Below are 26,611 nucleotides of genomic sequence, written 5' to 3'. Positions count from 1 at the left end.
GTGTAGGGAAGAGCACATAGATATATTCAAAATTGTAACGGAATCTTATTTCATTAAACCGTCGCTATAAAAATGGCAAAAATTAAAAAATGGTGTGATTAATTATTAAAAGGGATATAAAAACACCTTCAGATTGTATTATAAAATGTGATTTAATTAAGGGCTTTCTAAGTGTGAGAATTGGACGTGCACGCTGAAGACTTCACAAGCCTAACCTTGTTACATATATGTACCCAATTGGCTTCAACAGAGATGATGAGATACAAAGCTGCAAAACAATGCAAGTTTTTCTAAACAAAATGACAGGGCTAAGCCATGTCTACTCTAGTAACAAGCCCCTACAAATACTAAAGTGACATTAATTTGACCAAGGAAAAGCAATTGCAGCAAACAATCCATTCTGAAAACCTTCATCTGATCTGTTGTTTAGCAATGGATGAACATAAAAGTCTTGTAACCATAAGGTATTCATGTCCCTTACAAAGCGGTTTATCTCGCTATACAGAGATCTGGGGGTGAAGGAGAGACATATACTTTGCAATAAAACGCCCAGAAAAAGCTGAGTTTGTTTTAATCAGACCCTCTGTGAGTTAGTAAGGTGCAGAGAGCTTGTGCTTTTATCAAACTCCTGGCAGACACACCCTGCTGTCAGCAAACCATATGATAAGAGGAAAACAGCGCAAATCCGCACTCGCTGGCAACAGGAATAAGAAAATCTTCCTGAAAACTGCACATGAGACAACAGTGTGATCAGTTTGATGACTCCTTATTTAGCCTTAACAAAAACAGAAATGAATGTGTGTTATGCACCAAAGGACTGTTCTACCTCCAGGAGAGAGTGGTCATAGACAATAATAAAGATGAAGAAGGAAACTGGGCATGTCTGCCAACAATAAGTCAATGAAAAGGAAGCAAACACGGGAACCTTTGGGCTGCTGCCACTATTATATCTGCGGGCGCTTGTTGCGTATATGGTTATGGTTTTGTACCAGGTCATCGTTAGTCCGACAGCGTGAAGTTGTGGATGAGGAATAAATAAATACTGTATTTACATTTTTATGTGGACCTTCTGTTTAAAACTTGCTGTACTACCCCTGTATGCCATAGTGCTGTACCAGCCCCTGTATGCCATAGTGCTGTACCAGCCCCTGTATGCCATAGTGCTGTACTAGCCCCTGTATGCCATAGTGCTGTACTAGCCCCTGTATGCCATAGTGCTGTACCAGCCCCTGTATGCCATAGTGCTGTACCAGCCCCTGTATGCCATAGTGCTGTACCAGCCCCTGTATGCCATAGTGCTGTACCAGCCCCTGTATGCCATAGTGCTGTACCAGTCCCTGTATGCCATAGTGCTGTACCAGTCCCTGTATGCCATAGTGCTGTACCAGCCCCTGTATGCCATAGTGCTGTACCAGTCCCTGTATGCCATAGTGCTGTACCAGTCCCTGTATGCCATAGTGCTGTACCAGTCCCTGTATGCCATAGTGCAGTACCAGTCCCTGTATGCCATAGTGCTGTACCAGCCCCTGTATGCCATAGTGCTGTACCAGTCCCTGTATGCCATAGTGCTGTACCAGTCCCTGTATGCCATAGTGCTGTACCAGCCCCTGTATGCCATAGTGCTGTACCAGCCCCTGTATGCCATAGTGCAGTACCAGCCCCTGTATGCCATAGTGCTGTACCAGCCCCTGTATGCCATAGTGCTGTACCAGCCCCTGTATGCCATAGTGCAGTACCAGCCCCTGTATGCCATAGTGCTGTACCAGCCCCTGTATGCCATAGTGCTGTACCAGTCCCTGTATGCCATAGTGCAGTACCAGCCCCTGTATGCCATAGTGCAGTACCAGCCCCTGTATGCCATAGTGCTGTACCAGTCCCTGTATGCCATAGTGCTGTACCAGCCCCTGTATGCCATAGTGCTGTACCAGTCCTTCTATACCCGAACAGAGAACATTTTCTTCCCATTGTTTAAACACTAATGCAAAGCTTGGTTGTGCCCACGCAATAGCATTTATAAAAAGGCAGTGAATTCTGAATACTAACTTTCCTCTCAACACAGCAGCAAAATCAGAGCTGAATTCACATTATAAAAACTTACCTAACTGTTTGAAATAGTCCTCCAGCCCACTCCAGGAGTTTCGCTCAATGAAAGTCTTGACCAGTCCCCATGGCTGCTTCCTGTATTTCACATCTGTACAAACCCTAAGACATAAATATAGGACCAAACATTAAATTCTCTTATGGAACAGCAATCTCAGTCTTTTGATCTACATTTTAATCAGAAAACTAAGCCTATAGTGGATAAGGAAGTAAAGTGAAATAACAGATTTAAGAGTATAGAGCCCAACATTTTGAACATTGTGAAACTTTAGTTATATATTGAAAAAAACATACATGCAACACCTTTACAGCCCTAATAAAGTAGTAACAAAATACAAATCTGGGACACTAAACTTTAAGGATTTAGCTTATATACTTATGTATAGATCAATATATATGCATAATACAGCATGCCCCCCCTGTTTATGAACATATAACTCCTCTCACTGCTAGTTTCGAATTGTTGGATCTTACCATAGACGACATTTCTGTTTGGACGTCCTGATAATACAGTATTTATTCACAGTGTAGAAGTAATCATGATAAGGCACATCGTGTGTGACCACCTCTGTGTCTATTACATATAACTGCCCCTCTTGGCTTTCTTTGTATAATATCTGAAAAGAAACACAACATATCATACTTAACATGGTTCCCCCTGAGCTAGACACTCATCTCTTTGGGCTGAGACAGAAAGTGTCAGCATAGATCATCATCTGGAAATGCAGATGGGTTGCATTATATGTAATGACATTATAGAAATAGCATCAGTTGAAAAGGAGGAGTTGAGTTCATGGCAAGATGAAAACCATTTAGTTAGGATAAATACAATATTTTATCTGGGTTTGCACAGGAAGAGCATAAATAACTAAATGTATGTATTCACTCCTTTGTATGTTCAATAAACATTTAAAGGAACAATAAAGTTTAAATTAAACTTTATTGATTCAGATAAATCACACAATTGTAAACAACTTTCCAATTCACTTATTTTTCAAAATGTGCACAATCTTGTTATATACACACTCTCTGAGGCACCAGCTCCTTCTGCAAGCGTTAACAGTATATATGTATTTGCATTTGTTGATTGGCCAATGGCTGTCACATGATTAAGGGGGAGGAAAAAATGAACTTACTTTAAATGTTTCCAAAAAAATAAAAAAATAAATCTACTACTCATTAGAAATTCAGACAAAGTTCACATTTATTGTCTTTATTATGCATTTGTTCATTTGTGCTTGGGTCACATATTTTACCTGCTTGTCTGTAGCTGTGGTAAACTTTCCGGCCAGCGGGTTGTTTGTGGTTATGGTGTAGGTCACAGTTCTCTGTTTACCACCGGTGCCATCTAACTGCCAGGGAGAGGACTCCAGATCTGAAAGGAAAAACAATGTTCCATTATTGAGACAACCAACTGCCAGTGGTTGTGTGAAAATTAGAGATACAACATCTGAACAAACTGCACAAATAAGGCCTAGACTAGAACAGCACACAAATATTCGCGCTCCTGTGCGTTTACATAGCTCAAGTGCAATCAATAGCGCCTCTAGTCTAAAGATATTTTCATAAAATGGGGAGAGTGCATGAGACGTCACACGCAGGATTACACTGCAGGTCACTAGGGGGAGGCAGCTTTAATCCCTCTCATTTAACCATAATCCCTCAGTCAAATGTTTGCCTCCAAGATGGAGTGAGGTGAATTGCGAAGTGCTGATGTACATGCCATTGGAAGGGGTTCTCTAATATCCAATCAGAGACTCATTTAGCCATAGTGTAGGAAACTGCCCCCCCCCTATTGTGCTGAGCCACCCACCCTTCCACACCCCAATTGTTTTCTATTATTTAATTTGTTTATTTCTCTTTGTATCATTTGTTGAAAAGAATACCTATGTAGGCTCAAAAGCTGCTGATTGGTGGCTGCACATATATGCCATTTGTGATTGGATTTCTATTAGATCCCAGTAGTGAATTACTCTTTCTTCAATAAAATAAACCAAGAGAATGAAGCAAATTAGATAATAGAAGTAAAAGGAAAAGTTGTTTAAAATGTTATGCTCTGTCTGAATCATGAAAGAAAAAATGTGGGTTTCATATCCCTTTAAATATAGAAATGTTCAGTAGGGGTACCACAGGCACAATTAGCTATTATAAATGCATATGTAAAAAGGTAAAAGGAGCTATTTATAAACAATTTATTACACTCCAGCAGGATCATTGGGAACAAATTAAAGGGGAGAAAAATTAGGGTACAATGTCCCTTTAAGTAAACTTTTATTTTTAAAATACAGTGCATACAAATTGGATGTATAAAATAAAAGAATAAAGTTTAAAAATAGAATAGAAAAGTTTCTATAAAAATGCTTTTCTTTACTCTTCTCTTCCAACCATTTTATTAAGCAAAAAAAAAATTTGGAAAACTCATTTTACATCCCATAAGAAATAATGGAAAACGAATATTTGTTAACTAATTTAATGACAAATATTAAATTTTTTTAAAAATTTGGTACGAATGATTCGTCCAAAACAATTTTTTGCTTGTGCACGTGCCTGTTTATTATAGTATAACGAGAATAAACAATAACACAGAACATAAGGCTATCATGATATTAATAATAATCATTATCAGGAGATGGAAATTAAACTAAGATACTTTATTCATTTGGGGTATGAAATGTATCAGGAGCCATACAGAGTCTAACAATATGAGGAATACAGGGAACTATAATAAAAGAGCTCAAGGTATTAGAGTTTGTTTTTAAATCTTCAATGAAAGTTACAAACCAACATTGTTAGAAAAACCTTTTATATATTTGTCTAAAAGTACAATTTATTGTATTTAAGTTAGTATTAATTAATATCAGTGGCACTCTTCCTTTCATCAACTTTGTTCATAACCAAGTAATTCTTAGCCAGGTATATCTACAGCTGGTCTAAAATATGAAAAACACTTCAAACTATATCCAGCACTCAATCGATATCTGAATGTGCAAGCTTACTCGGTCACTGCACTGACCAAAAATTATAATGTGTAGAGTCCCGGGACACAGCCCTTAATCATGCTTGACTGATTAAAGCATGATTAAGGGCTGCGTTTCAAAACGCTGCTGTACAATATGCAATTAAATTCAGTTTGGGAATATATTTGGATGGTGCGGCATTCCTTTGAGACTCTAAAATACAATTATCTCATTTTAATCATTAGCAAAAAATAACGGTGTTTAAAGGGACAGTAAACACATTGAGATTTTTATATATAATATTAACTTATGTGCAATAAAACTAATTATTGCAATATATGTATATTATTTATTTTGCCTCCCATTTATCTAATTTTGCTCTTAAAACTTGAGCAATTTCCAATTCTCAGACCTTGAAATACACCTGATGACTCCTCAAGGCAAACTCTGCTACATACATGTCCCTAATTGGCTTTAACTGATAACAATTGAAAAACAATTCACTACATACTGAACTTATTTAAAATTATAAATTGGGCACATATACTAATTTTAATGGAGAAATGTATCATTACTTCACCTGAGCTTGCCTTTGAAAAAGCACAATTTTTTTTTTTTAAATTAGGCGCACAGATGCACTTCTCCAGAGGCACGCTGAGGCGAATGCTTAGGAGAATAAAAAGGAGAATTGTGATAGCACTTGATAAATCTTGATCTTTTTGTCTTCAAAAGGAGAGAGAGATAAACAGATAACCTAAATTCAAACATGGAAGTGTCCTTTACTTTATAGAAACTAAACCTTTACACTTATATCTTAAATACTGAAACAACTAAAATACAAGTAAAAAGCACAAGCTACGTATTATTCTAAGGCTAATCTTTGCTTTGAATACATCACTATGCCCAGCATGTGTTTAAAATTGAATACCCCTTTAGTGAAACCAATGCACATAATAACATGGCAGACATCCCGACCTTCTGCGATTCTGTGATTGAGAGGTATGCCAACTTTCCCACCTGCAGCTTCTCCAGAGAGGTCAAATGTCCCAGATTTTAGGAACTGCCACAACCCCATAAGGATTGTGGACATGCTCAGTTCTGCCATGCCAAGCCAATGATACACCCAGTACTGCCCCTCCTGTAGCAGCCCCACCCACAAATCACCAGTCGGCCACAGCCAACAAGTCCCCTCACCTCTCCCTGTCCCAGAAAATCTTGGAGAATGTTGGGAGGTATGCATTGACCTGATTTTTTTTTTAATGTGCATAGCTTTAGAAGGAATGTTAAACTGTGCTCATTATTTGGAAGTTAAGTAGACATTTGTAATTTGCTATAAAACTGCAAACTTTTAAGCAGTAGCAGTTCCAGAAACCTTATTATAAAGGGTTGGTCAGAGTGGGTGGAGACAGTTGTGGGTGTTCCACTAACAAGGGCAAAGGGAGGTGGAGTTGCAAGTGTTTTAAGGGAAGAGACAGGTAGTCAGGGGGTGTGGTTAGGCAGTTATGGCAATGTGGGTACAAAATAGAAGATTCTGAGTGTTTTGACACCTTTTGCGCCCCCCCCCCCCCCCCGAACTACCACTGTTTTTAAGTGGTTAAGAGTTTTTTGAGATATTAGTCTGAAGAATAAGGAAACGTTTTTCATGAATACTCAATTGAATTAACATTGGGAGCTTTAGGAAGCTCGGTCTCTGAAACCACTGAATATATTTGTATGAAATAAGGCATGATTATAACTCTTGTTTTAGTCTAGTGTCTTTTTGTGGAAGCACATTTTTATCTTCTTCTTCGGGTAAGTTCATCACAGATGAAGAGACAGCAGCAGCTGTGTGAGCCAGAGGTGGGCTGTGAAAACTTCTTTGCTTTTTGCCCAGAAGTGGAATCATGGTGAGATGTACATTGGATTGTCTTACAAGCCATGTAGCACACGTCACAAAGTAAGGCATTGTGTCATATATGTTAGCGGCAGACTGCGGAGTTGTACTGCAACTTAATCCACTTCCATCCGCTTGATTACACAGTTGTTTCTGCCCACTTGGTGACATTTATAAGCTTATGTAAAAAAAAAAAAAAGATATATAGTTCCTGCGCTAGTTGGTTTAAGCTCCTTTCACTATTGGAAGCTTCCTCTATGCTTCCTGGGGGAGAATTGTGGTGACAAAAGTTTTTAGGAAAGGAGCGCTCAAGTATAATATAAATAAATTGATCTAGGAAATATGTATGACACCAATATGGGATTTTATAAAAAAATAAAGAATTTATTACCTTATTAAAAAAGGATTTTTATGTGAGTAAAAAGTTTAAGTCTAATTCTTTTGTAAAAAATCTTGTGGAATGTTGATAATTTTACAGATGTATTGTTCACAAAATATATATTACATATTGCATACAATAATTCTAAGAGGTTGGCCAAAATTTAAATATTAGTATTTCTAAATTTATTTATTGTGCACCGGTATTAAACTATCAATATTTAACTGATCTAAACAACAACAAAATATATTCTAAACAGCAATCATAAAATAGGTTAGATAGCCTGCTTCTGAGTTTAAAATATATAACCAAAGTTACGGGGTGATCACCCAAAAGTTCATTTTTTAAAAGTCCAAAGTTAAAAGTCAATCTTAAAATTGTCTTTGGGTAGTGCCCAATATAAGGGTCTATGGATTTCTATGCACAACTTATCTCGGCTGCAGCCTTAGATTTGTACGAGATAATATTTAAGCTATTATGAACCTTTATAAGATGTGGTAAGATAAAAGTATCAAATAGATCTAACCTTATATTCCTTTGATAAGTGGTGGTTTGGAGAAATCACTTTTCTCCTAGTTATGTTGGTAATGCGATTTTACGGGTTACAAATCTGTCCCCCGTATCCTGTAGGAGTCGAGTCTTTGTGATCTTTGTAGTGGGTATGGGACTTCCGCAATAATTGTAAATAGTAATAGTATCCTGTGGGGCTTAAAACTGCCCGTGTTGATGAATAGAGATGGGTTGGTTACCTTTTCCAGATGCCGGTCTTGGAGCGTAATACAGCAACGTTTCTTGGTAGCGTTTTTTCACAGCGTGCTTCCTATGCTCTGCGGCTCTTGTGATAACCAAGTGTGAGGTGAAGAATCGAATGAATGAAATTAATAAGTTGGTTTGCTGTTTCAGACGCCGGTCTTGGAGCATTTTTGAGGCAACGTTTCTTAGCAGTGTTTTACACAGCTTGCTTCCTTTGCTCTGCGGCTATTGGATAAACCAGGTGTGGGGGTGAAGGATCAGTGCAACTCGTTTCAGCTGTGATTACTAGCCTCTCTCAAGCATGTCCTTCCTGGCTCAATTGAGTCTTTTTAAACTGACTTCTAATTGTCTTTAATTGATTGATTGTTAGAAGCTGTTCTCCCATCAAGAATTAGTTAGAAAGCTTTTGAGTTTTTTCTTTTATTTCACAATGAATGGAATATTTAGAACCTTAGAATGTTAATAAGAATAACTAAAGCAATGTAAAGTTCATTGTAAAACAGACATGGTATATACAGATTTATTAGTATGCAGGATAAGAAAGACGCCATTATTTAATCATTTTGTGTAATAAGGAAGTGTATTGATGCGCACCTGTGAAGACTGAAAAGAAGGTGAAACATCTGGGTGAGATAGAAGATAGATTGAGAACAAAGTTTCGGATTTGGTGTCAAATGTTATTCTATTGTATTATTTTTTATTAATATAGTGACTATCGGTGTACTAGCTAAATTTAGTGCAAAAATGAGATATAGAATATATAAAAATCTATAAAAATATGTAAAGATATATAAAAATATATGAATATATGAAAATCATATTCTTGGTTTTGACTTAAATTTTTTGTGAGATGCTTAAAGCATATTTGTGTTAAGGTTTATTACATCTGGTTTAGACTTTATTTTAACTAAAGTACTGTTGTATTACTTATGTGAGAATTGAAATTGGGAGTTCTGAGTGAATCATAGCTACATTTAGCTATAATGTGACCTCATCGTGGTAGCTATTATGTTGGGTCTATGTTTAGGAGTTTAAGAAACAATTCAGACTGCAGTCTATGTTTAGCCCTTTTGGTCTAAGGGTTTGGAGTTCAAATATCCACTGTGCTTCTTTCTTTAGGAGAGCTACAGATTGGTTACCTCCTCTTTTGTTTGGTTTTACTCTAGCTATGGCGGTGAATTGGAAAAACTTTAAGTTGCTGTTATTACATAGTTTGAAATGTTGAGGAACTGGAAGATCTTTATTCCTTTCCTTATCTGAATTTTCGATAGACCATATCTCTTATTCTCTCTCTTGCTGTTCTTTCCGTTTCACCTACATACTGCTTCCCACATTTGTTAAATTTTATCAAGTAAATGATATTCATGTCCATGCATCTTATAGTTTCTTTAATTTTGTATTCTATATGTGTTACATTTGATAGAAAGGTTTTTTTTTTTTTTTTTTTGCATATCTGCACGCTTTACATTTTCCGCAAGGGAAGAATCCCTGTTGTTTATCGGCCAATACACCCTTTTCTATTTTTGGCTGATTTTGATTTAATGGTTGGAGCTAAAGAACTTTTTAGATTTTTTGTTTTCCGATAAACAAATTTTGGGTTTTTGGGTAGAGATTGTTCTATTTGTGGATCTGATTTTAGTATCTTCCTGTGTGTTTTTATTATGTTCTCCACTTTCTTTCTATCCTCACTGAATTCAGTTATAAATGGAATGAAGATATCTTTATTACCTATGGGTTCTTTGTTTTTGGTTTTGTATTGTAGGACTTGCTTTCTATCTAGTTCTTGAACTTTTCGTCTTTCTAATTCTACATGTTGTTATGGGTACCCCCTCTCTAAAAATTGTTGTTTTAGCATTCCAGATTGTTCTATATAATCTGAGTCTTTTTTACAATTCCGTTTTAATCTTAGGAATTGTCCTTTAGGGATGTTATGTTTCCATATTTCTTAAACTTGCAAAAGATAGACACTATAGATATGAGAGTCTAAGTGTAAAAGAATGGGAATTCAGCACTCTTTTCAAATATCAATCACATTTATTTGCATTATTAAATATTATTGAATAAGCTGAAAAATACATCCTGTCGTCATAGCAGTTATACACATATCTTATCACCTAAAAAAGTGCAACTATATAGAAACAGTACAATACCAAACATAAAAATAAAAATAAAAGAAATAGGTAGAAACAGCTCTGATGGGAGACTACACATGCAACACCCTGCTGAACCAAACCCTATATACAACAGGTCTTGTCTGGCCAGGTATAACGTGGGGATCTATGCATGTATGATGTTCACAATGATGGTAGTGACATTACTATTTGAATGGCATATAGTAGTAGAAGAGTTCATCTCTTATGCTATAACAGTTCCAAACTCATTTATTAGTAGGCAAAACACAGTATATGTATCCGTACGAATCAAAGCAAGCGTTTCAGTAAGTAGGCATTAAGGCAGTAAAGCATCCTGAAATTAGCAAAAGCAAGCTAGGTTAGTAGCGGGATCTTGGCAAACATACGTATTAACAATGTCCCACATCAACTTGGTTAAAGCAGTCTGTGTGTTGCACAAGAAATATGCTGAGGAAGCAACATAATATATCTCGGATCACCTGCCCACCCATACAAGACAGGCTCCACATCTAGCGGCTCCGTTATTACTGAATTGATACCTCTCCTTGTGACTGAATGTCAGTTTTAAAAAAAAAAAAAAAAACTAAGAGGAAATTTCAAAAATAGGATAAGGGAACATAGGGATGATGTTACAAATAAGAATATGGATAGTAGTATAGCTAGGCATTATATGGAATACCATGAGAGCAACCCAGAGTCACTTAAATTCATAGGGATAGATAAAAGGTATAATTAATGGAAGCGGAGGTGACCATGATAACTGTTAAGGATAAGAGTCAAGATGGACGTACTGTCTAAAGACTCTATCACCCAATGGGCTAAATGAAAAAATAGACTATTCATGTTTTTTAGGGCAATAGTCTATCTAGCTACTAGACATATACTATGTTTAGAAATGGTTTAGCAATATATGCAAAATTTGAAAGAAATAATTATATATATTATATCTATTGTGTACATTTTGTAAGTTATTGATATACACTGTATGTATTTTCAGACCATAATGTAGTGAATTGTGCCTTCCTCTATCCCATATGATCTAATTCGATGATGTCTATAAGACAGACGTGAAATGTGTTTTGATTTATTATGTGTGAAAGCAGTTACAATATGCTTTTGTAAGACAAGTACAATGTATTTTTGAAAACTAATGATATGACTTTGTTCCTTTGTTATATTATTTCCAAATTTGCCAGATCTAGTGAGCGCCATGATAATGCACAGGTCTTTTTAACCTTTAGACTTAATTTCCATATTTTTTTTTTGTGTTAAAAAAAATCACCCAATAATATTTAACCTTTCGTAAGAGGGCTTGGCACTCCATCACCAATAAATTTTAGGTTTGCCTGGTGATGTCATTACGCCCTGACGAAGCCCTGTTGCCCAGCCAATGGGGGTGAAATGCGCATAGGCATGGCTGTGCTGACTGATGCAGGAGTACTTTCAAACTGATGGTGTCAAGATTGTGGCTTTTGCAAATCCAACTTGTTTACATGTGAATACTACAGGCAAGCGATGATTATCGTCAGAGCAAGCATTAATACAGGATCCATGTTTTAAAAGGCAAAACTGACATTCAGTCACAAGGAGAGGCATCAATTCAGTAATAACGGAGCTGCTAGATGTGGAGCCTGTCTTGTATGGGTGGGCAGGTGATCCGAGATATATTATGTTGCTTCCTCAGCATATTTCTTGTGCAATACACAGACTGCTTTAACCAAGTTGATGTGGGACATTGTTAATACGTATGTTTGCCAAGATCCCGCTACTAACCTAGCTTGCTTTTGCTAATTTCAGGATGCTTTACTGCCTTAATGCCTACTTACTGAAACGCTTGCTTTGATTTGTACGGATACATGTACCTATTTCTTTTTTATGTTTGGTACTGTACTGTTTCTATATAGTTGCACTTTTTTAAGTGATAAGATATGTGTATACCTGCTATGAAGACAGGATGTATTTTTCAGCTTATTCAATAATAATTAATATTGAAAATAAATGTGATTGATATTTGAAAAGAGTTGAGAATTCCCATTCTTTTACACTTAGACTTTCATATCTATAGTGTCTATCTTTTGCAAGTTTAAGGAATACAGTAACTTTGGGTCTGCACCACTATACTAGTACTTTCTAAAAGCATATTAAAGGTACATATTTAATGTGTTGAGCTTGCTTACCATTAATAATATGTTAAGTTTCCATCTATTAAGATGGCAGCTTGTTTCGTGTATGAAATTGTTGGCATCTACTTCTTTAAAGTAAATTTTAGTGGAGATTTTGTTGTTTTCTATACTGATTTCTAAGTCCAAATAGTGTACTTTAGATTTAGTGGATTGGTGTTCATATCCTGAATGCATTTGGTTAATTCATTTTCAGGCCCATTCCAAATGAAAAACAGGTCATCTATGAATCTTTTATAGATGATAAAGTTGTTCTCAAAGGGACTGGATTGTAGAAATTTTGCTTCCCATAAGCCCATGAACAGATTTGCGTAACTAGGGGCAAATTTCGTGCCCATAGCTGTGCCGCAAATCTGTTCATAGAAAACCAAACAAAATGATATCCCAGTGGATATTTGAACTCCAGACCCCTAGACCAAAAGGGCTAAACATAGACTGCAGTCTGAATTGTTTCTTAAACTGCTAAACATAGACACAACATAATAGCTACCACAATGAGGTCACATTATAGCTAAATGTAGCTATGATTCCAATTCTAACATATCACATAAGTAATACAACAGTACTTTTAGTTAAAATAAAGTCTAAACCAGATGTAATAAACCTTAACACAAATATGCTTTAAGCATCTCACAAAAAAATTAAAGTCAAAACCAAGAATATGATTTTCATATATTCATATATTTTTATATATCTTTACATATTTTTATAGATTTTTATATATTCTATATCTCATTTTTGCACTAAATTTAGCTAGTACAAAAATAGTCACTATATAAATAAAAAATATTAAAATAGAATAAAATTTGACGCCAAATCCAAAATTCTTTGTTCTCAATCTATCTTCTATCTCACCCAGATGTTTCACCTTCTTTTCGGTCTTCACAGGTGTGCATCAATACACTTCCTTGTTACACAAAATTATTAAATAATGGCGTCTTTCTTATCCTGCATACTAATAAATCTGTATATATCATGTCTGTTTTAGAATGAACTTTACATTGCTTTAGTTATTCTTATTAACATTCTAAGGTTCTAAATATACTATTTATTGTGAAATAAAAGAAAAAACTCAAAAGCTTTCTAACTAATTCTTGATTGAAGAACAGCTTCTAACAATCAATCAATTAAAGACAATTAGAAGTCAGTTTAAAAAGACTCAATTGAGCCAGGAAGGACATGCTTGAGAAAGGCTAGTAATCACAGCTGAAACGCGTTGCACTGATCCTTCACCCCCACACCTGGTTTATCCAATAGCCGCAGAGCAAAGGAAGCAAGCTGTGTAAAACACTGCTAAGAAGCGTTGCCTCAAAAACGCTCCAAGACCGGCATCTAAAAAAGCAAACCAACTAATTAATTTCATTCATTCGATTTTTCACCTCATACCTGGTTATCACAAGAGCCGCAGAGCATAGGAAGCACGCTGTGAAAAAACGCTACCAAGAAACGCTGCTGTATTACGCTCCAAGACCGGCATCTGGAAAAGGTAACCAACCCATCTCTATTCATCAACACGGGCAGTTTTACGCCCCACAGGATACTATTACTATTTACAATTATTGCGGAAGTCCCATACCCGCTACAAAGATCACAAAGACTCGACCCCTACAGGATACGGGGGACAGATTTGTAACCCGCAAAATCGCATTACCAACATAACTAGGAGAAAAGTGATTTCTCCAAACCACCACTTATCAAAGTAATATAAGGTTAGATCTATTTGATACTTTTATCTTACCACATCTTATAAAGGTTCATAATAGCTTAAATATTATCTCGTACAAATCTAAGGCTGCAGCCGAGATAAGTTGTGCATAGAAATCCATAGACCCTTATATTGGGCACTACCCAAAGACAATTTTAAGATGGACTTTTAACTTTGGACTTTAAAAAATTTGAACTTTTGAGCGACATTTATATGCTTACAATATTGTATCATTTTTAAGCTATATTCTATACATTTTACGTATTTCAAATACAGTTATTATATTACAGAAGCTCAGTGGGACTATTGCTGGTTACCTGACCGTATAAAATCAGGTGTGTGCTGATCTTATAGCTATGGCAGTGCTACATGAGTAGCCTTTGGCAATTTTTCTGCATTATTAATCATATGCAGTTTTACACTATGGGACATAAGTAGCATTTACACATTCACTTGATTCTTCTTTATTACTTTTAAGTTTAATATTTTTCTAGCCACACATTTATGTTACCAAAAGGTACTGTGTCAGACCATCTTGTGATCTCCCTGACTGCCAGCAAGCAGTGAGGTTAGGACAAAATGGTGCCAGTCTGAGAAGGAAAGATTCATGCTTCTGTAAATATAATTTATGTGCATTTTTTTGTTTAGCGATTGAGGTCAGGAGTGTAGTGGAAAAGTTACTTATTTTGCCTCTCTGCCACCTCAGAGGTGGTTGTGTGTAACTTGAGGAGGTGGTTGTGTGTAAAGTTAGAGGGTGAGGAGGTGGTTGTGTGTAAAGTTAGAGGGTGAGGAGGTGGTTGTGTGTAAAGTTAGAGGGTGAGGAGGTGGTTGTGTGTAAAGTTAGAGGGTGAGGAGGTGGTTGTGTGTAGGGTCAGGAGAGGGTTGTGTGTAGGGTCAGGAGAGGGTTGTGTGTAGGGTGAGGGGGTGAGGAGGTGGTTGTGTGTAGGGTGAGGGGGTGAGGAGGTGGTTGTGTGTAGGGTGAGGGGGTGAGGAGGTGGTTGTGTGTAGGGTGAGGGGGTGAGGAGGTGGTTGTGTGTAGGGTCAGGAGAGGGTTGTGTGTGTAAGATGAGGGGGCAAGGAGAGTGTTGTGTGTGAGATAGGGGGTAAAAAAGGTGGCCAGCAGCTTATGTAAGGGAAAGTGAGACTGGAGGATGATGCTATGAGTGATGTTACTAGTGATGTAACTAACCATGATATCATCCAAAACTTAAACTCTGCCATTATATTTTTCCCAACTAATATAAATATATTTTTGTTTAGGTTACATAAAACATTATCATAGACAATGAAATTAACTTACCAAATACTTTTCTTGAATTATAGAATTTCTCCATAAACCGCGACTGGGTAAAAAGCAACTGGAACATCCTCTCGGCACTGATATGGAAGACGCGGTTTATGTAAAGCTTCCCTTCTACTTGTTCCGTAGGACCCTTTCCCTCTTCTGTAACGGAGAAAAAAAAACCTTTATATATTCACCAAGAATACACAAAGCTGGCCGAGAATTCATGTGGTCAATGATAATGCTACATAGTCTACAACAAGATCTGCCATGTGACAAAATGCGCTGAGACAGGTTTGTCTTTAGCAACAAAATGCGCTGAGATGTGGTAGAACCATTTAAGTATTATTCACAGTAGTTATCAATAAAACTATTATATCATTTTAAAATGACAAAATGCTGCACACAAGGCAAATACAAAAACACAACATATGCTACGCTAGGTTAAGGATACCTGCAACGAGAGCACATGGACTCGGTGAGGAGAGGTGGCTATAGGAGTACGCAGCCTTAAAAGGCTACAGGTGTAGCTATACATTGTGCTACCAAGCAGGACTTTAGCTATGTGTTTAACCCCATTATGGAAATGCAGTTTTAGGAAATACAAGTTTCTGCACAGCTGGCCCACAGGACAGAAAGACTCCAACAACTCTTTATCCCTATATTTCTTCCCTACACATCAAACCTTTTTTTTATCTTTATTAGGCCTTTGTTTTACTTTTTTTTTCTTTAATGATTTAGAAAGAGAATGCAATTTTAAACATTTTTTTAATTTACTTCTATTATCTAATTTTTTTATTCTCTTGATATTATTTGCTGAAAATCATATCTAGATATGCTCAGTAGCTGCTGATTGGTTGCTGTACAGAGATGCCTCGTGTGATTGGCTCACCCATGTACATTGCTTTTTCTTCAACAAAGGATATCTAAACAATTAAGCAAAATAAATAATAGAAGTAAATTGTGATGTTTAAATTCTTATTCTCTATCTGAATCATGAAAGAAAGATTGTGGGTTTAGTGGCCCTTTAGGTCTTCATTTACCCCATTTGTACATACTAAAGCATTTTAAAAGGGGCATTAAAACACTGAATGCCTCATTCTATTTAGCATTTATTTAAAGAAAAGATTAGTCTGGGAATAATAACAACACATAGATGTATTTTTTAAAGTATCACTAGCTGTTTAAATATTGACAAAATAAGTGTAAAGTTTTAGTGTCTGTAAAACAGTGGGAGCTGCCATGTTGTAACTTAAGTTACTTTCTCTGCCCTGGCCAATTAGGGACAGTTATAAATAAAGTGTGCAGCCAATGGCTGCGTGGGAATATAACAGTTTTCTGCACTTCAATTTCTAACAGGAACTGAAACGCTCTCAATTTCAGAATTGAATTACAGGAAAAGGGGACAAAATAAATAATGAAAGTATATTGCAGAGTTTTTTTTTTATATATACGATTTATCATTTTATATTACCATCTCAAAGTATTTAATGTCCCTTTAAGTTATATTTGAAAACACAACATAAGCTATAACGTTTAGTAGCAGATTTGTAAAAAGCATTAAAAGTGATATGAAACATAAAAATATCCTTTTGTGAGTCAGACAGAGAATACAATTTTTATAAAGGTTCCAATTTACTTCTATTAGCAAATTTGCTTCAGTCACATAATATTCTGTGTTGAAGAGATACCTAGGTAGAAATCTGGAACACTTTGTGGCAGGAAATACTGATGCCATCTAGTTCTCTTGCAAATGGTTAACATTCTTGCAAAAGCGCTGCCATATAGTTCTCCAGAAAGGAGCGGGTTTCTAAGCATATGTCCCTGCTTTTCAACAAAAGATACCTAGAGAACATAGATAAATTACAAACTTATTTAAAATCGCATGTTCTATCTGAATCATGAAAGTAAAATTTGGCGTTTCATGTGCCTTTAAATGAGAAAGCTATATTTGGATTGCTTGAGAGGACTTAACTTTAAAGGGACATAAAACCCAAAATGTTTCCTTCATAGCTCAGATAGAGCATCAACTTTTAAACAACTTTCCAATTTACTTTTATTATCTAAATTTGCATAGTTCTCTTGGTATCCTTTGTTCAAAAGCATACCTAGGTAGGCTTAGGTAATAGAAGCTATCCGCTGAATGGTGACAGCACATATATGCCTCTTATAATTGGCTTACCAATATGTTCAGCTAGCTAGTAAAATGGAAAGTTGTTTAAAATGATATGCTCTATCTGAATCATAAAAGAAAAATGTTGGGTTTCATATCCCTTTAAGGAAACCCCAAATGTTTATTTTATGTTTCAGACAGAACATACAATTTTATACAACATTCCAATTTACTTCTTTTGTCAATTTTGCTTTATTCTATTATCAAATTTGCTTCATCCTCTTGATATCCATTGCAATCCACTATTGTGAGTTAGCTGAGCACTTCAAGCGAGCCAAAGACAAGAGGCATTTATGTGCAGTCACCAGTAAGCAGTACATTGCTGCTCCTGAGCCTACCTACGTATGCTTTTCATATAAAGATACAAAAAGATAGATAAATTAGATAATAAAAGTATATTAGTAAGTTGTTTAAAACGGCATGCTTTATCTGAATTAGGAAAGAAAAGTTTAAAGGGACAGTAAACTTAAAAAATAATGTTACATAATTCTGAACAACTCTGTAACATTATCTTAGCGAAAGCTTGAAAAATCAAAAGATTTTATAGATTTTATCCCCAAGTTACGCTTACCTCGTTTCCTCTCCAGGCTCTTCTGATCAGGTGTTCTTTAGAAAAGCGGTTTGTGGGCGCGCTTAGCACCCGATCTTGCTATTGAACTAAATGTAGCTAGCTCCCACTCTGGTCTAGTAGCGGGAACGAGATACATTTAGTTCAATAGCGGGATCCGCTTTTCAAAAGAAGACCTGATCAGGAGAGCCTGGAGAGTACATGAGGCAAGTGTAACTGTGGGGGATAAAATCTTTCAAGCTGTCGCTAAGATAATGTTACGTAATCTGCACTATGTGCAGAATTATGTAACGTTTTTTAAGTTTACTGTCCCTTTAAGAAATTGTTGAGTGCCATGAAACACATAGATCCCAGCTCCCCCGTTTTGCTATACTGCAGAGCCCTTTCGTACCTTCATCAGCTGTATCAGTGCAACTGCTGTCCGCTTGTTGGTTTTCGTTTCCATTCAAGTCTAGCGTTAGGGCCGGCGTCCCAATGCTGGCTCGGAGGCTTTGCTTTCGTTCACAGTTTAGGGGAGGGGACTTCTTTACCATTTTTTCAACCGGAACCTCTTCTTGTGGGACCTGCCCTGACATCTAGACAAGAAACAGTCAGCAAGTGAGCGTCTTCAATAAGCAGCTGAAGCTAAATGTCTGTAGGTGGCAACAAATCTAAACTTAGAACGTTAAACATCTTTTTTACGGCACTTAGTTTTCAATAGATAAACTCCACCCACTATATGTTATTTGGAGAAGCCAATCTGGGCTTTAGTTTGCAGACAACAAAGATAGCACAGTCATACAGTTAGTATAACGTGTTGTTTTGCAGTTGTTATCAGCTGAAGACAATTATAGAACAATATGTACCAGAGTTAGCTTCAAGTCAGGAGGGTGCATTCTAAAAGGGACGTTCTCTTTAAAGTGTTCTCAATGGTCCATTTTTACTTGCTGGGGTGCATTTACTTTACCTGCATTTGTTATATGAGATAGGGACTTCTGTCTGTTGTATCCTCACCTATACTGACAATATGGCTAACAAATGCTTTCTCTGTAGGAAACTATGTATAGAGAGAGGAACAAGAGCACGACTGATCTCCCTATAGCGGTTAGGAAGGAGAGAGATTTTGTTCTTATTTAACCCCCAGCCATAATTAGCATTTCAATATGTAACAAATAGATGCAGGCTCAACCCACTGTTATGGGCATGTCCTAGACCTAGATGGTGGTTTTAATGTTAAAACAGCTAGTTTAAATACAGAAACAAACATGAAAGAACAATTTCCCATACATTTCATACCCTGCAGTAGGTATAACAAGTCCTTTGGGAAACATTGTTTCATTATGCATAACTAAATATTTTATATAAAAATCTCAAGGTGTTTACTGTCCCTTTAAGGAGTTAAAGAGACAGTCTACAATATATTTTTTATTGTTTTAAATTAATATAGATAATCCCTTTATTACCCATTCCCCAGTTTTGCATAACCAACACTGTTATATTAATATACTTTTTACCTCTGTGATTACCTTGTATCTACGTCTCTTCTGACAGCCCCCCTGATCACATGACATGTTATTTATTATCTATTGAGTTGCAGTTAGTGCTGTGTTTCTCTTAAATCTTAAATAACTCCCCGGGCATGAGCACAATGTTATCTTTAGGCCCACATGAACTAGCAGTCTCCTGTGTGAAAAGCTAATAAAAAAAGAATGTGATAAGAGGCTGTCTATAGTGGCTTAGAAACAGGCAGACATTTTGAGGTTTAAATCTTATAAAGTAGATTATTCTAACAATGCTGGTTGTGGAAAGCTTGGGAATGAGTAGTTAAGGCATTATCTATCTTTTTAAAACAACAACATTTTGTGGTGTAGACTGTCCCTTTAAAGATGGCCAATGGGACTGACTAGCCCTTGGGACATTATATATATATATATATTCCAGAATGTAGAAGTGCCTAAATCATCTATACAAAATGTTAAAGGGACACTAAACCCATTTTTTTTCCTTTCATGATTCAGATAAAGCAGCAATTTTAAGCAACTTTCTAATTACTCCTATTATACACTTTTCTTCATTCTCTTGCTATCTTTATTTAAAAAGCAGGAATTTTTAGCTTAGGAGCCGACCGATTTTAAGTTGAGAACCTGGGTTATGCTTATTGGTGGCTTAAATGTAGCCACCAATAAGCAAGCACAATCCCGGGTGCTGAACTTAAAATGGCCAGCTGGTAAGCTTTACGGTATATTCCTGCTTTTTAAATAAAGATAGCAAAGAGAACGAAGAAAATTGATAATAGGAGTAAATTAGAAAGTTGCTTAAAATTGCTGCTGTCTAAATCATGAAAGGAAAAAAAATTGGGTTTAGTGTCCCTTTAATTATACATCCTGTGAACTTATAATGTCTAAAACAATTGCAAAACATGAAATTAAAAGGACATGAAACCCAAATGTTTTTTTGTGATCCGAAAGAGAATAAAATTTGAAAGAAAAAACAAAACATGTTTCCAATAAACTTCTATTATCAAATTTTGCTTTGTTCCCCATGATATTCTGTGTTGAATAAATGGATACCTAGGTAGCATCTGGAGGTCTACATGACAGGGAATAGTGCTGCCCTCTAGTGTATATATCTGAATCATGACAGAAAAAAAGTTGGGTTTCATGTCCCTTTAAGATGCTTCCCTTAGAGTATTAAGCTCCACCAGACACGTTTTTCAAGTCCAGCGAAACCAAGTGCAAGAATGGAGGTAGCCGGACAAAGAAACAGACTCTCCACATTGCAGCTGGGGGGCATCAGTGCAGTGGTTAACAATAGCCCTAACCAGGATCATCACATGGCAAACAATCAAAATGATGCTCACACAGATCTCCAAAGCAGATTTTCTTGTATGAAGAAAAAAACATAATTTATGTAAGAACTTACCTGATAAATTCATTTCTTTCATATTAGCAAGAGTCCATGAGCTAGTGACGTTATGGGATATACATTCCTACCTCAAAATGCCTATAAAATACACCCCTCACCACACCCACAAATCAGTTTAACGAATAGCCAAGAAGTGGGGTGATAAGAAAAAAGTGCGAAGCATAATATAAGGAATTGGAATAATTGTGCTTTATACAAAAAAATCATAACCACCACAAAAGGGTGGGCCTCATGGACTCTTGCTAATATGAAAGAAATGAATTTATCAGGTAAGTTCTTACATAAATTATGTTTTCTTTCATGTAATTAGCAAGAGTCCATGAGCTAGTGACGTATGGGATAATGACTACCCAAGATGTGGATCTTCCACACAAGAGTCACTAGAGAGGGAGGGATAAAATAAAGACAGCCAATTCCGCTGAAAATAATCCACACCCAAAATAAAGTTTAAATCTTATAATGAAAAAAACTGAAATTGTAAGCAGAAGAATCAAACTGAAACAGCTGCCTGAGGTACTTTTCTACCAAAAACTGCTTCAGAAGAAGAAAACACATCAAAATGGTAGAATTTAGTAAAAGTATGCAAAGAAAACCAAGTGGCTTCTTTGCAAATCTGATCAACTGAAGCTTCGTTCCTATACGCCCAGGAAGTAGAAACTGACCTAGTAGAATGAGCTGTAATCCTTTGAGGCGGAGTTTTACCCAACTCGACATAGGCATGATGAAACAAAGATTTTAACCAAGATGCCAAAGAAATGGCAGAAACCTTCTGACCTTTCCTAGAACCGGAAAAGATAAAAAAATAGACTAGAAGGTCTTTCGGAAATCCTTAGTAGCTTCAACATAATATTTCAAAGCTCTTACTACATCCAAAGAATGCAACAAGTTTTCCTTAGAATTCCTTAGGATTAGGACACAATGAAGGAACCACAATTTCTCTACTAATGTTGTTAGAATTCACAACCTTAGGTAAAAATTTAAAAGAAGTCGCAAACACCGCCTTATCCTGGTGAAAAATCAGAAAAGGAGACTCACAAGAAAGAGCAGATAATTCAGAAACTCTTCTTAGCAGAAGAGATGGCCAAAAGAAACAAAACTTTCCAAGAAAGTAATTCAATGTCTAGCGAATGCATAGGTTCAAACGGAGGAGCTTGAAGAGCCCCCAGAACCAAATTCAAACTCCAAGGAGGAGAGATTGACTTAATAACAGGTTTTATATGAGCCAAAGCTTGTACAAAACAATGAAAATCAGGAAGGACTAGCAATCTTTCTGTGAAAAAGAACAGAAAGAGCAGAGATTTGACCTTTCAAGAACTTGCAGACAAACCTTTATCCAAACCATCCTGAAGAAACTGTAAAATTCTAGGAATTCTAAAAGAATGCCAAGAAAAAAGATGAGAAAAACACCAAGAAATGAAAATCTTCCAGACTCGATAATATATCTTCCTAGATACAGTTTTACGAGCCTGTAACATAGTATTAATCACAGAGTCAGAGAAACCTCTATGATTGAGAATCAAGCGTTCAATCTCCATACCTTCAAATTGAAGGATTTGAGAACCTGATGGAAAAAAGGACCTTGCGATAGAAGGTCTGGTCTTAACGGAAGAGTCCACGGTTGGCAAGTGGCCATCCGGACAAGATCCGTATACCAAAACCTGTGAGGCCATGCTGGAGCCACCAGCAGAATAAACGAACGTTCCTTAGAATCTTGGAAAAAGAACTATAGGAGGAAAGATATAAGCAGGATGATACTTCCAAGGAAGTGACAATGCATCCACTACTTCCGCCTGAGGATCCCTGGATCTGGACAGATACCTGGGAAGCTTCTTGTTTAGATGAGAAGCCATCAGATCTATTTCTGGAAGTCCCCATATTTGAACAATCTGAAGACATACCTCTGGGTGAAGAAACCATTCGCCCGGATGTAGTGTTTGGCGACTGAGATAATCCGCTTCCCAATTGTCTATACCTGGGATATGAACCGCAGAAATTAGACAGGAGCTGGATTCCGCCCATACAAGTATTCGAGAGACTCTCTTTCATAGCCAGAGGACTGTGAGTTCCTCCTTGATGATTGACATATGCCACGGTTGTGACATCGTCCGTCTAGAAACAAATGAACGACTCTCTCTTTAGAAGAGGCCACGACTGAAGAGCTCTGAAAATTGCACGGAGTTCCAAAAATGTTGATTGGTAATCTCACCTCCTGAGATTCCCAAACCCCTTGTGCTGTCAGAAACCCCGATACAGCTCCCCAACCTGTCAGATTTGCATCTGTTGAGATCACAGTCTAGGTTGGAGGAACAAAAAGAAGCCCCCTGAACTAAACGATGGTGATCTGTCCACCACGTCAGAGAGTGTCGAACAATCGGTTTTAAAGATATTAATTGAGATATCTTTGTATAATCCCTGCACCACTGGTTCAGCATACAGAGCTGAAGAGGTCGCATGTGAAAACGAGCAAAGGGAATCGCATCCAATGCAGCAGTCATAAGACCTAGAATTTCCATGCATAAGGCTACCGAAGGGAAATGATTGAGACTGAAGGTTTCGAAAGCTGAAACCAATTTCAGATGCCTCTTGTCCGTCAGAGACAGAATCAAGAACACTGAATCCATCAGGAAACCTAAAAAGGTTACCCTTGATCTGAGGAATCAAACAAACTTTTTGGTAAATTGATCCTCCAACCATGTTCTTGAAGAAAACAACACTTATAAAAGACTCGAGAAGGTTCTTTCTAGAGAAAATGAGCAAAGGGAATTGAATCCAATGCTGTGGCCATAAGACCTAAAACTTCTATGCATATATAGCAACTGAAAGAAATAATAGAGACTAAAGGTACCGATAGACGGAACCCAATAACATTATCCCTTGTCTGATAGTTTGTGTCACTGTCCTTGTCTCTATCTGGAAACCTAAAAAAGGTGACCCTTGTGTGAGGGATCAAGAACTTTAGAAAAGAAGATCCTCTAACTATGTCCTGAAGAGTAAGTGAATCATATGAGATTCCGCATCCTCAGAAAATAATCTGAATGAAAACAGAAAAATGAAAAAATATGCATTTATTGTATCTAATGAAAACAAATAATGCTATCAAAGATCATAAAAAGGCAAAAATAGTTTGAATAAAACTCCAAAACCCGGTTCCTCAAAAGAAACTGGAAGAAATACCCCCAGAAGATTCCAGGTCTGAGCAGCACTTGAACCCCATGGGTGCCCAGCCATGCTTCAACAGTACCCAAAATATATAGGACAGAAACACAGTTAAAGAAGTGTTAGCCTTGCTGGAATAAAATCAAAGAAATTTTGGACAAAATAAATTTCAAAGAAGCCTTAAACCTGCCCCCTTACCAGCCAAGCTGGAATACGGCACGTACAGCGCAAAATTAGGGAGCTGATTTCGAACTCCCAATTATAGACATGTTACTTGGGAAAGAACTCAGGAATTCGTTCCTTAATAGAACAACCAAACTAGTATAAGCTTAAAGTTTTAGTCTTAGAACTCAACCTTGAAGCCCAGAGTAACAGTTAAGAATTGAATCCAATTATAAAACAAATAATTGATTATCTTAGAACAAAGGAAATATGGATTTTATTTTTTTTAAAAATCACAAAATTCTTCTAGCTAAAAAAGCTAAAGACATAGATTAACCCTCATTTGCGAAAATATTCAATAAAATGAGGACACAAATGACATTATTAGCATGATAGTCGGTTTAAAGGACCAGCCATACAGTGGACTTGCATAATCAATAAATGCAAAAACAAGACACAAATGCAACAGCACCTAGTCTAGGAAATGTTGTCCTTTAACAATGCTAAAATCAATCATAATCTGATACTTGATCTTAAAGTAAAACAGAGAGAAAATGAAGCAATTGAAATATCCAAATAAATCACAGGACCAAGAAAAGTACCTGAAACTAAATAATTTTCCATAAATAGATACAACTATCTAAAAGGAAAATAAATACTATTATGCTATAGAAACAATAGCATAATTAGTAGAATTAGAGATAGCCCCAATAAATTGGAGAACCCTCCAAATTGAATTTAACTGCTGGCAAAGAATATAGTTTAAAACCCTTTGAAGAAGGAAATAAAAGAAAATTCTCACGCCTATTCCATTCCCTAGTATAGGGAATTGGAAAGAAAACCTCTAAAGAAATAAATAGGCAGAATAATGTCAGCTTAGTCATAAAGAACTAGTTACCTTAATATCCAAAATAATCAACACCTTTTCAACAAAGAACAAATGTACTTTAATAACTTGAAAAATAATTAAAAAAAGTAGATTTGTTAGTGTCAATATCTGATGAAGAAAATTTCTGAAAAAAACATCATCAGAGTAGCGATAAATCAGTATGTTGTTGGTCATTTGAAACTTCAATAATTAAAAAAGAAGTGAAAAAGACCTAAAAATTTTATTAGAAGGCACGAAGTCAGACAAAGCCTTTAACATAGAATCAGAAAAATATTTCTTATAAGTCTTCTAAATATTTCTTGTAAGAAAAGAAAATATATAAAGCATAAATACTAATGGATTCCGCATGTAAAAGTATAACATAATATCTTATTACAAACCATAGCTAAAGATAAACATTTATAACATTTAAAATAAATGAACTTAGCTTTGGTAGAACTGAAACTCAGTTAAGCGTTTTTCCAAAAGTGGCTTCTGATTCAGAGTCCATTTGAGACATCTTGCAATATGTAATAGAAAAAACAACATATAAAGCAAAATTGATCAAATTCCTTAAATGACAGTTTCAGGAATGGGAAAAAAATGCCAATGAACAAGCTTCTAGCAACCAGAAGCAATAAATAATGAGACTTAAAAAAGCCGCCCACATTATTTGGCGCCTAAATACACATCCGGTAACGCCCACATTTTTTGGCGCAAAAACGTCAAAAAAATGACGCAACTTCCGGCGACACGTATGACGCCGGAAATGACAAGAAAATTTTTGCGCCAAGAAAGTCCGCGCCAAGAATGACGCAATAAAATGAAGCATTTTCAGCCCCCGCGAGCCTAACAGCCCACAGGAAAAAAAGTCAAATTTTAAGGTAAGAAAAAATTGAATTATTCATATGCATTATCCCAAATATGAAACTGACTGTCTGAAAATAACGAACGTTTGAACATCCTGAATCAAGGCAAATAAATGTTTGAATACATATGTTTAGAACTTTATAAACAAAGTGCCCAACCATAGCTAGGAGTGTCACAGAAAATAAGACTTACTTACCCCAGGACACTCATCTACATGTAGTAGAAAGCCAAACCAGTACTGAAACGAGAATCAGTAGAGGTAATGGTATATATAAGAGTATATCGTCGATCTGAAAAGGGAGGTAAGAGATGAATCTCTACGACCGATAACAGAGAACCTATGAAATAGACCCCGTAGAAGGAGATCATTGAATTCAAAAAGGCAATACTCTCTTCACATCCCTCTGACATTCACTGCACGCTGAGAGGAAAACCGGGCTCCAGCCTGCTGCGGAGCGCATATCAACGAAGAATCTAGCACAAACTTACTTCACCACCTCCACAGGAGGCAAAGTTTGTAAAACTGAATTGTGGGTGTGGTGAGGGGTG

General features: G+C 36.4%; 1 protein-coding gene across 1 annotated transcript in view; it reads right to left on the bottom strand.

The window, feature by feature from the left end:
- The window catches only part of GRAMD1C (GRAM domain containing 1C), a 455,805-nt gene that overhangs the window by 28,033 nt on the left and 401,161 nt on the right, over positions 1-26,611 (bottom strand). Inside the window, exons 9-13 of the mRNA XM_053705832.1 lie at positions 18,494-18,677; positions 15,380-15,523; positions 3,357-3,475; positions 2,575-2,717; positions 2,099-2,202 (exon numbers count right to left, since the gene is read on the bottom strand). Coding sequence (XP_053561807.1) covers positions 2,099-2,202; positions 2,575-2,717; positions 3,357-3,475; positions 15,380-15,523; positions 18,494-18,677 — 694 coding nt within the window. The remainder of the gene's footprint in view (positions 1-2,098; positions 2,203-2,574; positions 2,718-3,356; positions 3,476-15,379; positions 15,524-18,493; positions 18,678-26,611) is intronic.

Source organism: Bombina bombina, chromosome 3 (genome assembly GCF_027579735.1).
Source record: "Bombina bombina isolate aBomBom1 chromosome 3, aBomBom1.pri, whole genome shotgun sequence".
Classification (NCBI taxonomy): domain Eukaryota; kingdom Metazoa; phylum Chordata; class Amphibia; order Anura; family Bombinatoridae; genus Bombina; species Bombina bombina.
Note: the sequence above shows the minus strand (reverse complement) of the source record. Positions and strands in the feature narration are given on the sequence as shown.